Source organism: Camelus bactrianus, chromosome 1, assembly GCF_048773025.1.
Source record: "Camelus bactrianus isolate YW-2024 breed Bactrian camel chromosome 1, ASM4877302v1, whole genome shotgun sequence".
Lineage (NCBI taxonomy): Eukaryota > Metazoa > Chordata > Mammalia > Artiodactyla > Camelidae > Camelus > Camelus bactrianus.
The window spans coordinates 34,698,961-34,713,155 of record NC_133539.1 but is presented as its reverse complement, the minus strand read 5'-3'; the positions used below and the strand labels follow the sequence as shown (position 1 = coordinate 34,713,155).

Here is a 14,195-nt window from a genome sequence, read left to right as displayed (position 1 = left end):
ATTTCATGAAATGCCTCCATTCTTGGAAAAAATCTGCCAAGCTCAGCTTCTGCATGATTACATTTTGTTCTAGAAGCAAGACAAAATTCCTTTTTGTTTTTCAAACAGAAATATCTTTGATTTCTGATTTGAGAAACAAGAAACATTCATTATAGAAATATTCACACAACACAGGAAAATATAAAGAAGAAAATGAGATCCAATCTCCTCAAAACAAACACCATTTACATATCGGTGCACAATGTTTTAATATTTGCAGTGTACGTGTGAATGTATGTTCCTGCCTGAGTACAGCCTCAAACTTGTACAAAAAAAAGGTACTACTTGGAGTAATCTAGATGTTGGAAAAGGCCGTCTCCTGTGTGCTGTCTTTGACCCCACTGGTCTGCATAAGAACGGACCTTGGGCTTGGAACACTTCCTTACCAAGAGATGACAGCCTCACAGGGTGGATCACCTTTTGTGGAACTAGCTTTCCCTATTGTAAGTTCACTGTGTGCTCCTTTGTTCTGCTTAAGTGTTGCATCTTATTGTACCTGGCCAACCCCATTACTACACCTGTCCTCCATAGGGAGGGGACAAGCTCTTCCACTGGAGCTCGGGAAGGGTGCTTATAGGTAAACTGCCCTGCAGGGGCTGCCTGGAGAGACCTACTGGCCTTGGGGGATCTTGCTCTGACTCTAAAGCTGATCTTGCTCTGCCTCTTCTCTCTGTAAGTAAAGCCATTGCTCCATCCAGTGCTTGACTGCATTGTATTTTCCTTGGAGAGCCCAATACCAGGATGCCATGGGCAGAAGTACTTGAACTTCTGTTCCTGATGGTTGGCATTGTGATGCGCTTTGCTATCTTCCATATAGCTGGAGTCTTCCCCTGGGAATGGCAACCTGTGCATGCATGGTGTTCAGCTCATTACTTTATACCCCATGTCAGGCAGTGTCAGCAAATTCCTCCTTGCCCCATAAGGTCTAAATAATATTGCCTCAAACCTTCAATCCACACCCTGTTGCTAACCCTTATGTAGAGCCCTACCCCCAAGTTCCTAGTCGTTCTTCTGAGCAACTCTGCCTCCAGGCTCCAGCCTTTACATTTTCTTCCTTGTCTGATATCAAACTCAGACCCTTCTTTGAGTTCCACAATAAGGCCCATTTTACACATGCATCTGGGACTAGATTAGACTTTACTGAGGATTTATTAGGAAGATTTTAAAAAGAAAAAAACAAGTTTACATCGCAGCAACAACAACATTTGAATCAAATATTAAAATCCAAGTTCCCAAATGGATCTTTGGTAAACCCACTACTGGGGAATCTGCACTGGCCTTTAATTGTAAGCAATCCCTTTCTCACAACTTCTCAGTGGAAATTCAGTCCCCTCACTCCCTTCACTCTCTCTTGCTCCCACATGGTCATGCAGAGCAGATGAAATAGCTCTTCTGATCCTTCAGTTCTCTCCATTCATGTCCCAGTTCTTACTTTCCACCCTGAGTGTTCTCACAAAGACAGTTCCTTGCTAAACAAGACAATTGGTGTGGGTGTGTTATTAGTACATGCTGGTTTCATATACAGGTAAGTTTATCAGGCATGTCATAATAAGAGATCAACAGCATCGTTTTTAATGACTGCATATTTCACAATTAGTCATTCAACCTATCATGTTTTATAGCTATATAATTTTTCAATCTGTCCTTACTTCAATTAACATCTTTGCATAAATATTGCAGATATTTTCTTAGCTTATTTGGAAAGTAGATGAAAATTCTTACTTGATAAATTCCTGTCCTAAAATAGAGTAGGCAGAGGTTTATTTCTCCAAGTGAAATTATCTGATCAGTCACCTCTGCACACTGATTTTAAAATGTACACCTCCCTCATCCTTTTCCCCATACTGAAGAATGTTTTTTAGACCCCAAGGCTAGATCAACCACCTGTGAAGTACTGATCAGACAGTAGGCTTCTATACTACTACTTCCATTGAAACACTGGTGATACATATTTCTACAACACTTTAATTAATTTTTTTATTTGAAAATGTGAAACTTTAATAGTGGCACAAACATTTAAATACTAACCATGAATTTGTTTAAATGAAATGGAACCCCTTCTATTTAGAATGGTAAATTGATCTTCTTAAATGTCAACCATTATCAATCCCTGCTTAATCTAGGCGTGGGTTTTTCAAGGTCTAACTTGCTTTCCTCATTTTTTTCCAAAAACACAGAACTTTTAGGGCCAACCTTAGCATTTCTATTAAACAATCTGTATCAGTCAAGCTTCTCCAGAGAAAAAGAACCTATAGGCAATATACATAAATATTCTTAAAGATAGATGGATGGATAGATAGATAGATAGATAGATAGATAGATAGATAGATAGATAATCCTAACTTCTTCGGAAGTCATTAGAGATCCCATACCTACCTCTCCATATTCACTTTTGTTATTTGTTTAGGAATGTTCACTTTTCACATTCCTCTTTAAACACAGGGTGCAAATTTTAAATAATCAAAACACATCACAGTTAATAAATAATGATTATATGTGTTCTTTAAGTTCAATACAGAAACTTCAGAGAAAATTGTTTGATAGAATTAATGTTTGTTTCTTTCCAATACTATCCCAGCCAGCCTCCTAATTCTTTCTGATTTTGAAACGTCTATTTCATAAAGAGGCTTTGTAGAAAAACATTGAGTCTGTTTTAAATTTTTGTGGACCAAATGCCTCAAAGAAGTTTGCTAAAAACTGTTTATACAATTATGATTTCCTAGGTACCACACCCCCAAAATCGAAAGAAGCATCCCTTCATCAATTACTCATAATTAGTTCCAGGATCCACAGTCATCTCAAATCTAACATGGCCAAAATTAAATCAGTCTCCTCCCTCCTCATCCTTACTCCTTTCCAGTGTTCCCATGTTATGAAATGCACCACCACTTACATTTGACCAAGGAAGAAAACTAGAAACTGCCCTGAATTCTGCCTTTCCCTTACCACCATACTCAATCATTCAATCAGTCACCAATAAATGCTGGTTACACTACTTCAAGAGCCCAAATCTGTCCTCTTTCTGTAATCCCAGTTACTGTCTTAGTTCAGGTCTTCATTGTCTTCATTGCACTTGGCCTTCTTGCCTCTATACTTAATGCACTTTCCCCATCCCATCTCCCATCCATTCCCCAGTCAACAGCAAAGGTGATTTTTCAAAAAAATCAAAAGCTAAAAGAACAAATAAGCAATGCAGTCAGAACATGAAATTCTATTTAAAAGTCTTGAATTGTTCTCTATTTTCCACAGAATCAAGTCCAAGTTCTTCAATATAGAGAGAAACTCCCCTATAACTTTGCCACCACATCTTCAGTCTCAACATTTATTACTATCCATTTCTATTCTTGATCTACCATTATAGAGAAACCTGTGGCCAAAGATCAGGAATGACTCCTTTATCCTTTCAGACTCTAAAATAAATAAATGATCCTATTTATAAGCAAAAATTTAAATAAGTATGTTGGTAAAACTTTTGCCAACCAAGCCCTTTATTTTATATACAAGATAGCCTTAAGTAATAGGGGTTTTTTTGGTTTAGTTTAGTTTAGTTTAGTTTTTTCATTGAAGTATAGTCAGTTACAATGTGTCAGTTTCTGGCATGCAGCATAATGTCCCAGTCATGTGTGTATATATATATGTGTGTGTGTGTGTGTATATATACATATATATATATGTATATATACACACACACATATCTTTGTTTTCATATTCTTTTTCATTAAAGGTTATTACAAGATAGTGAATATATTTTCCAGTGCTATACAGAAGAAATTTGATTTGATCTATTTTTATATATAGCGGTTAACATTTGCAAATCTCAAACACCCAAATTTATCCCTTCCCACTATTTTCCTGCGGAAACCATAAGATTGTTTACTATGTCTGCGAGTCTGTTTCTGTTAAGTAATAGGTTTTAAATGACTGCTTTCTCGGTCTACTTATTTAGCAATTTTTTTTCTTACATTATTTCAAAAGTCAAAAGTGAAGTTATCACTTCCTCTTACATCATCTTAAAAGAGGTGGACTAAGAATGTTGGTTCACAACTGGAGGAGTTTCCTGGTAAAATCTGAAACTAGCCCTGTACACAAGAGGGCAAGGAGAGACTGAAGAAAGAGACAGCCACTCCAGAATGGTAGGTGGTATAATAATTTAATAAGCAAGAGAACTTACATATGAGGCTTGTCTTGGGTGGCTGTAGGACAAGTAGATTCCCACATCTGCCCACCAGATTCTTAAAAGTTTACTTAGAGGCCTTAACTGGGTTCAGTCACATGTACCATCCAGATGATCTCAACTACACATTGCTCTCTCAAGGCTGCATCCTTCAAAACAATTCCCACTGTGGGAACTGTGGGCAGAACTTTCATTTTAAGGACAGGGGAGGGGTGTGAGGTCCAGCTCACAGGTCAACCGGCAGCCATGTCCTCTGGATGACCTCCTCCATCAAAGAGATATTCTCCACCTGCGTATTGCCTCCAACAAGGTCTTCAGTGAATTTTCTCCATGTAGTATTCCAATTCTCCTGAGCAGGTATGTGGTCTCAGAACTGAGGTGCAAAAAAAGGGATGTCTTTGAGGTTCTCCCTGGTAGTACTACCACATGGAATTATTTCATCTTGTTAACAAAAGCATTTAATTTACACTTGAAGATTAGATACATAATATATGTAATTATATATATATAGAGAGAGAGACTGCTGACATTTAGAACCTATTATAGCAAGTTTTTAAATGGGAGATTGTATTTAAATTTTCTAGTAATTAATTTGTATTGTACTTTACAAAAGTATCAGTCCAAGACAGAATGGACATATAGACATAAAAAATAAAAAAGCAAAGACCTGGATTTCACCATCGATAATTTGAGAAGCTCTGTTCTAGCACACTTTTTAACTCTGCCAACACACCAAACATGTAAAGTCTGGCTTTGTGTCTACCCAACTAGCATTAGCATTTGTTCAATCTACTGATGAACCTCTCCAGGATGATTTCTTCTGTAGGTGAGTGCAGTCTCATATGGCCCGGTGTCTCCCACAGATACTTTCCTAGTGTCTTATTAGGTGCTGTATATTACAGGAGTCCAGTCCTGGCCTCTCACAGATAGCCCATCTCAGAAGGGGTGATCAGTGTTGATCAGACTGCCCCCCACCACTGCAGAAGAGCTTACCAACATGTAGTAAATTGTGTCATTTCCCACCAAGAGGAATGGTATTAAATTCCAAGTTCTATATACTCCCAGTAGGGACAATTCAGTGGAATGAATCTGTAACTCTAGCCTGAAAAGCAATAGTCATCATCACAAATAATAGCATTAGACAATCTATTCTTAAAAAGAAAAAAATTAAAAAAATTTTTTTCATTCTAAATGACTGCTGAGTCTTATTTATTCTCATGTACCCACTCAACTACCTACATCATACTGCTAGGTTCTCTTGCCTTTACTTCCCCCTTTTCTGGCTTTACTGCCCAGTAGTTAAACCTCTCAATTGGATTAAAGAGAATTTTTGCTTTTATTAAATCTTTCTGGGGATATCACCAAGATGACAACATAGGAGGCTCCTAAATTCCCCTCCACAGATGCACCAAATATACAGCTACACAAGAATTAATTCCCTGCAGAGAAATCGGAAAACTACTTGGGTGGTTCCTACACATCGGGTGAATGAGAAAATTCATTCACGAAGGCTGAGATACGCTCTCACCATAAACCCACCTCTGGCACAGTGCCTGGAGGCCCCCGCCTGAAGGCTCTAGAGAATAAGCCATGGGCAATCAACTCCCAGATTCTCCCTGGGGAGCAAAAGGTTTGGACCCCATATCTAGTGTTCCAACTTTTAAGTCTGCCGCCAGGGGACTAGCCCCCAAATCAGCCAGCATCACAAGTCCCACAGGACCATAGGAAACAAAGAAGCAGTTGTTACAGGCAGGAGGCAGGAGAACTCTCCACCTGGCTATCCCCACCAGGCTCTGTGCAGAGGCAGTAGACAAATCTCCCTCTCCCAGTTTTTAACCTGAAGGGGTTTGACTACATATTTCTCCAGATGTTGCCTGAGGGTCTAGTTTCTAATTAGCCGGCAACAAAGTACTAACTGAAATCCTCCCCAGAGCCCAAAAGAGCAGGTGGGTGCTTCCCCCACCTTTCCCTCTGGCCCGCTCTGATGAAAAAATCAAGCCTCCAGCTTCATTCTAGAAGGAAGGAGTTTGTCCACACATCTAATGCCCCAACTTTTATAGTCAGCACCCAAGGGATGGGTCCCCAAGTCGCCCAGCTCTGACAGTCAAAAGGGCTTGCATTCTTAAGTTCCACGGGACTAGAGCAAACTAAGAAGCAGTTGTCAAATGGACTCATGAACCCTCCCCACAGCTATTTCCCCTGGACTAAGCAACAAGAGAGCAGGCAAAAACAACCAGCTCCCAGTTCTCCCCCCCCCAGGGGGTCTGACTGCGTGCTCTCCCAGCTGCCGCTTGCAGGCCAGGGGGCACGCCCCGCTTCCTCCCTCTGCTCGCTCCGACAATAAAGCCCGGTCACCTGCTCCTCCCTGGCCCCTTTTGCTGCTACCACCCAAGGGATAAGCCCTCAAATTCCTTAGCTCTGACAGCCAACAAGGCTCAGTACTCCTAAGTCCCACAGGACCATATTAAACACAACAAGCAGTTTTCACATGGGCACTCACGTACTTCCTACAGGTACCCCCCTGAGCTCAATGCAGAGGAAGCAGACAAAGTGCCCATTGCCCACTCTCTCTGTGGAAGGGGGAAGGGATCTGACTGCATACATTCCCAGCTGCTGCCTGAGGTTCTGGCTTCCAACTAGCCTGGTGAGGAAGCTGACAAGGATCCTCCCAGGACAGAGCTGGTAGGCACAGCAGCCTCTGTCTGCTCCTCCTCACTAACTCCAACAGTAAAACCAAGTATCAGGCTTCTTCCTGGGAAGAGCTTGTCCACACATTTAGCACCCCAACTCTTACAACTCCCCTGTCCACCTGAAGGACTGGCTTTAAAATGACCGAGCTCTGGGAGCTAACGGAACTCGGCATTCATGAATTCCCTGGAATTACAAAAAGCAAAGAGGCAGTTCTATTTGGGTGCACAAGCTCTCCCAGCAACTAGTCCCTCTAACTCAGCACAAAGAACGTTAACAAAAACACCCAGCTCCAATTTCTCCCTTATAGGAGCTAGACTATACATGTAATGTTCTGACTTCCCCAGCTGCCACCTGAAGACAGGACTTCGAATTAGCAGCTTTGCCATGCTTATTTGGTCAGTGTTTTGGCAAAGCTGCTGAGAATATACAGTGAAAAAAAATAGTCGCTTACATAAATAGTGCCGGGAAAACTGGATATTCACATGCAAAAGAATGAAACTTTCCCCTATCTTACATCATACACAAATCACCCAAAATGGATTAAAGACCTGAATGTAAGTGAACCATAAAACTCCTAGAAGAAAACATAGGCAGTAAGTTCCTGATATCAGTCTTGCCAATGATTTTTTTTGATTTGACATCAAAAGTAAAGGCAATAAAAGCAAAAATTAACAAGTGGGACTACATCAAACTAAAAAAGCTTCTGCACAGCAAAGGAAGCTATTAACAATATGAAAGTCAATTGTGGAATGGGGGAAAATATTTGCAAACCACATATCCAATAAGAAGTTAATACCCACACTATACAAGTCAACTGCAAAACACCAAATAATCCAATTTTAAAAATTGGCGAAGTACCTTAATAGACATTTCTGCAAAAAAGACACCCAAGTGGCCAACAGGCACGTGAAAAGGTACTTAACATCACTAATCATCAGGGAAATGCAAACCAAAACCCCAATGAGGTATCACCTCACACTTGTTAGAATGTCTGTTATCAAAAAGATAAGAGATAACAAATGCTGGCAAGAATGTGGAATAAAGGGGTCACCTGTACACTGTTGGTGGGAATGTAAACTGTTACAGCCACTACGGAAAACAGTATAAAGTTTCCTCAAAAAATTAAAAATAGAACTGCCATATGATCCAACCATCACACTTCCATTCAAAAAAAACAAAATCACTATCTTGGAAAAATATCTGAACTCCCACATTCATTGCAGCATTATTTACAAGTCAAGGTATGGAAACAACCTAAGTGTGTGTTGAGAAATGAATGGATAAAGAAAATGTGATATTTGTATACAATGGAATATTGCTTAGCCTTAAAAAGGAAATAAATCTTGCAATTTGCAACAACCTGGAGGAAACTGGAAGACATTATGCTAAGTGAAATAAGCCAGAGAAACAGACAAATACTACACAGTATCACTTACATGTGGAATCTAAAGAAGAAAATCATACTCATCCAGTAGAATGGTGGTTGCCAGGAGCTGTGGGTGGGGGAAATAAGAAGAAGGTGGTAAACTGATACAAACTTTCAGTTATAACAGGAATAAGGTCTGAGGATCTAATATATAACATGGTGACTATAGTTGATAATACTGTGCTATATAACTGAATTTGCTAAAAGAGTGAAACTTAAATGCTCTCACTAAAAAAAAAAAAGGTAAATATGTGAGGTGATGGATGTGTTCATTAACTTGATTATGGAAATCCTTTCACAATATACATGTATATCAAATCATCACATTATACACCTTAAATATATTACAATTTTATTTGTCAAATAAATGAATATACCTTTCTGGTAATTATTAAAGATATAAATTTCTGTCCTTCTTTAATCAGTGATTTTACATCCAATTGTTACCCTGGATTTTTAACAACAATGCATTAACTGCTTTTATGTTATTTTTTTAAATTAACAGCTCTTTTCAAATCCATTAAAGAAGGCAAATTGATCTCCATCTCTTTGTGTTTTAAAAAAAATTTTTTTAAGTAAGTTCCAGAATGTCTAATGTCCATTTTATGACCAAGTATACTAGGATATCTGGCCCATTTATTGCCAAATGTCACTTGTGTTCAATTTTTCTACCCCATAAGACTATCTATCATGAAGGAATGTAATGAAAGAGATAGCACCATTAATTTACCTCCAAATGAAAATCCAGAGATTTATTCTGATTGTACCAACTTAGGTCCCATGCCCACAACTAAAGCAGAAAGATGGAATGCAATCATTAACTTAACATCAGCTTCACCCAAACATCACTGTCTACAAATCAGCACTAAGAAAAGTGTGGAGACAATTAGATGCTAGGGAGGCAATCAGATAATATCTGCTACTCAAATATTTCCTAAATATGGACTGTAAGTATCTTGAGAGCAGGTACATGTCTAATTCACTATCATATTTCCAGATCATGATACAGAGCATGTAACATTGTAGGCCCTCTATAAATAAATATCTTATATTATGTAGGTGTGCAAGTGTGTATGGATGGATAGATGAATAATGAAATAATGAGAATAATTATCTCTATCCCTGACAAATGCTTTTTAAAAACCTAGGATAAAAGGACTTGATAAATCATGTTTCAGCAGTATAATTAATAAACCTTCTTGACTGCTAGGAGAAAATAATCAAAATGGTATTTTCCGTATGTAAGTTTAGACGTAAGTAAATTTAGAATTAATGTCCCAACTTAATGGTTTATATAGGTTAAGATTAGCTGAGGTCATAGTCCATGATCCTACTTACACCTTACCTTGTATTACAGTCTTTTACTTGATTATCAGTCAAATGTCTAAGCAAGAGACATGAACCGTACCTTAGAACATCCTGTGGTGAATTAAGTGGTTTCCCTACATGAATGCCTTCAGCAGAAAATATCCTGTCTCTGTGATGAAGGAAGGATCACATATGAGGAAGATCACTGATGTATTCTGGCTGATGGTTGATTTTAATCGTCATGAGACTATGTATTATATAGGCAATTCCATTTTTACTAGAGGATCAAACTTCAGTTAGATAACTAGATAATTGGCCAAACAAGATTTCTCTGGGCCACGTTCAGGACCTCATATATCCTCCAGTAACTTCAGATATCGGGAGCCAGAGAAAATGCATGTGTGGTGAGTATAACACTCTTTTCTCCTTAAGGTCTCATTAAAACTGAGACCCTGGTGAATATTGTGGTAACGTTCATCTATATCAAAAAGAATACAGCACTAGATTCACAGATAATTGGTTTATAAACAAGACATCAAGCTATTAGTTTTAATATCTTATTTAAGATTTCAGTACCTTGCCTGGATAGGAGCAGCTGCAGAATTTAACCTAATGTACAAGGGACATAGTAAAACACTTTTCTTTAGTCTTATGTTGGCTATACCATTGAAACAGAAGATTTCATATTGAAGGGAGTAAACTATAAGAGTAATTCTAAGCCCTAATATCAGTAACAGTTTGGAGATCTAGTTCCCACTTAAGGCACCAGTTTGGAAAATTTGTGTGTGAAGCAAAAGGAATAGACACCATGATACGATCAATGTGGGGATTTCACATTCCATTTAGATGACTTTGGAGCTCTCACAGTGTTAGGAACACGGATTTATTTTACATAATGAAAACTCGTAGAACTTGTGTGACCTTAGGAGCCCTAAGTTAGACAGACAGGTTACAGAGGAGGCCTACAAGACCCCAAAGACCCTCATCAGGGGGAAAATACTTTGAGGCCTCACCTAAAAGGGGGCCACTTCCAGAGTTTCAATAGGTTGCTTATTAAGCAGGTTACAATAGGCCTGAAATTGTATCTTCCTCATTGACAAGCTATTTCATATTTAAGATTCACCTTCATGAATCACCTAACAAATGCTATTATCTCTGTAATAATCTACACTTCATTAACTTAATTTACATCTTTAGACTTGACCCAGGCCCCTGTGAGAAATAGAAAATAGTGCAGAACTCTCTAGGGTGTGGAGGCAAGGCAGATCCTTACCTTTTTGCTTTGACCTCCCGGGGCAGGGGAGATGTCAGTTAAGAATAAGAGGATCAGAGTTAGAAGCTTCTCCAGTTTCGCAGGTCAAAGTCCTTCCGACCAGACCTTGCTAAAGTTCAGTGCTAGTGCTATTGACTCCAAAGTTCAAGTAATTGCCAGATTTTAGGTTTTGTCTTTCTACTAAGTGGTTTGGCACCTCTTCTTCCTTGGTTTACTGACCTAACTTTGTCTCTAGCATTCACTGTATTGTGAAAATCAAACAGCCATTCCAAGGGACAAAGGGCAAGTGATTGTTATGGCCATTCAAATTTAATTTTAAATTTCAACCTTAAATTTCATCATGAGCACAAGTTGCTCTCCATTCCATCCATTGGTAGGAAGCAAGCCAAGGGGCTAAATATTACGACCACATGATAGTGAAATAACCTCAAAGTTATTATTAGCATTATAACATTAAGTTATTATTAGTTATTGTTATGTGATATAATATCATATGTTTCAGAAAACTAGAATCTCTTCTGCATTTTACCTATGTGGTTTTTATTTCTAAGAATAAATAATTTAATTAAATGTCATTTTTTATTCATTCTTATACATAAAGATCTAAAATTAGTAGTATGTATTACTTACAAGATTTGTATATTTAGTAGATATACACAAAACATTAAAATCTACAATACTCATATATAGCAAAACAACGTCCTGTCCTAATTGGTAACTCTAATTTCTAGCATCATCCCTCTTGATATTTAAAACAAAAAAATTATACTGAGTAAGATTTGTAAGCTATTAAATAGAACAGTAACTCTGAACGTAAGAAAATATGTAAAATCATTTATTTCATTTGATTGGAAACACCATGGAAAAGCTGGCCATGAGTATTTAATCTGAGCCTGAGGAATAATGAAGTCAATTACTCTTGTTAACATAGATTTATAATTGTGTATCTGTGTGTGTGTGTCTGTGTGTGTGTGTGAGAAGAAAGTATGGTCAAGAAGATGAGTAAAAGATTCACAGATTTTTGGAGAAAAACCTAAAAAAATTGACCTTTTAAAAAATTGAAACAATAAAATGAACATTTGTGAACTGTTACAAAATACATAATCCTTATGCATCTTCCTTCTGCAATATAACAGAATCAGTACAGCTATGCCAAATCCATTGCTTTTGATTTAAAAAAAAGACTTTTTAAATGAATAGTATTAACATCTCGAAGAATTTCTACAGTGATCTGTTGCATGCCTTAATTTTAATTAAAAAACCAAATGAATAACATAATGGAAGCAAAGAATCAACATTAATCTTTAAATCAAAAGGATTTGCAATGAGATTATAATTAATTACATGCCAAAAAATATCTTACTGAATAGGGTGGTGACCTCAGTTACTTTGTTTAATCACTAAAACAATTCAATTGCCAAATAAGAATCTGGATCAATTCCAAATATATCCAATTAAGATTATCAATTCACTAAGAACAGTGACAATAAACCTCAAAAATAAACTCTTTAAAAACTTTTCATTTTGATTAATATGTCTGCACCAATTATTTTTTAGTACTTAGGTCCTTGAGGAAAACAATCTTGGCAGTAGGACCTTGCTGTCCTCAGAATGCCTGCGGGCAAACATTTCCATAAATAATTGTGTTGATTATCTGTTCTATTACTGAGCACATCAGTTGTCACTCACTAAACCAATTTGCAGTAGACCAAAGTAAAAAGATGTTATTCTTGTTATCTTGAATACATTCTGGAAAGCAACAGATTAACAGATTTTTATCCTAAGATGTGGAAACAGCCATTAGAATTTTGATATGTTTCTACACACGATTATACGCTTCTAAGAGTTTTGTCTCTCGATTTCCCCTGCAGCCTCTGTCAGAGCTGCAGTGTCCCCGCCAAGCTCCAGACACGTGTGGAGGTCCAGCTGTGTACTTTGGGCAGATGCAGCCCCAGAGTGACTTGAAAGTAGAGCATTCTTGGCCCTCCTGAAGAGATATTAGTGGCAGGTGGACAGTCATGTATGGAGTTACCAGATGCCTTCAACTGCGTGAGAAACGTTCAATCCACTGGGACCTCAGATGTCTAGACTGCCCTTTGTGATAGCAAGATAAGTAATGTATATAGTCCCTTTGCCAAGTAGGTCCTAATTAACTCTCTTCAGTTCAGATAGGTGGTGTGAAATAATAGAAAAATATATGCATACATTTTATAAATATATATACACACACATATATTATATATATACATATATATCTTCCCTGGTTCCTGGAACATAGTTCCTAAAACCCTTGTATTTCCTAATTGATCAGAACACCAGGAACACCTTTTGTTACAGTGTTTGGTCTTTGAATCTGATTCCTGACAATGAGCTCCTAAACCCTTGGAATTTCCAGGAATGTCTTTTGTTCACCAGAAAGACCAGGCAATGATTAGAAGCTTGGAATTTTCATCATTGCCTCCCCTTCCCACACAGACATATACTCATTCTCCAGAGAGGGAAGAGGGTTTGGAAATGGAGTTAACGATCATACCTACAGGATGAAGCCTCCATAAAATTCCAATAGTAGGAGGTTCAGAGAACTTCCAGGTTGGTGAACAATATGTAGAAGTGCTGGGAGAGTGGTGCACCTTCCCATGTACCTTGTCATACACATCTCTTCCATCTGGATGTTCATCTGTATTCTTTATCATATCCTTTTATAATTAACTGGTAAACATTAAAAAAAAAAACTTTTGTCTCTCAGATTCCACAACAACACCATAAGGGTGCTCTAGACAATACTTGTATTGCCAAAAGATTATAGTTCATTTCTCTGGGAACCTGCAGTACAGTTACATTTGACTCAGAAAATGAAAATAAGAACATATCATTTCTGGCATCTTATAAGTGAAAAATGTATTTTTACTATTGAGTGACCTTGTAAAGATGTTTATGAGAAGACATCTGATTTTTCAAATGTCTGTTTTTTTTTTCACATGAAATGACAAGTGCTTCTATGAATTCTAATTGCAAAATGCTGAATCAATTATAAAAGTTTCCAAGCAGCCCCTTTCAATGAACTTCAGAGGGAAACCAAAGCAGCCTTCTCTAAACAAAACTGGGGTAAGGAAGCCGGCCTATTTTTAACTTTTGTACTTGCTGATACATGTTATAGATCTTTGAGACTGCACCTGTTTTTTAATCATAATATCCTCTACTACTCAAAATGTGAATATTTCTTGAGCTCCCCTCTGTGCACAGCACTCTCATGATGCATGGAAGGTCAGCTTCTTCCCAGAATT

The 14,195-nt window shown here is 37.8% G+C and overlaps 1 protein-coding gene across 3 annotated transcripts in view; it reads right to left on the bottom strand.

The window, feature by feature from the left end:
* Positions 1-14,195, bottom strand: part of LOC123611706 (uncharacterized) — a 90,185-nt gene that overhangs the window by 63,320 nt on the left and 12,670 nt on the right. The window contains exons 2-3 of one of the 3 annotated variants that reach the window (XM_045503831.2): positions 8,341-8,397; positions 3,956-4,586 (exon numbers count right to left, since the gene is read on the bottom strand). The exons of 1 other annotated variant lie outside the window; for it this stretch is intronic. In XM_045503831.2, coding sequence (XP_045359787.1) covers positions 8,369-8,397 — 29 coding nt within the window. In that variant the 3' untranslated portion in view covers positions 3,956-4,586; positions 8,341-8,368. Of the gene's footprint in view, positions 1-3,955; positions 4,587-8,340; positions 8,398-14,195 lie in introns of those variants that run through there. One more of the 3 variants, XR_012506348.1, reaches the window with a different exon arrangement.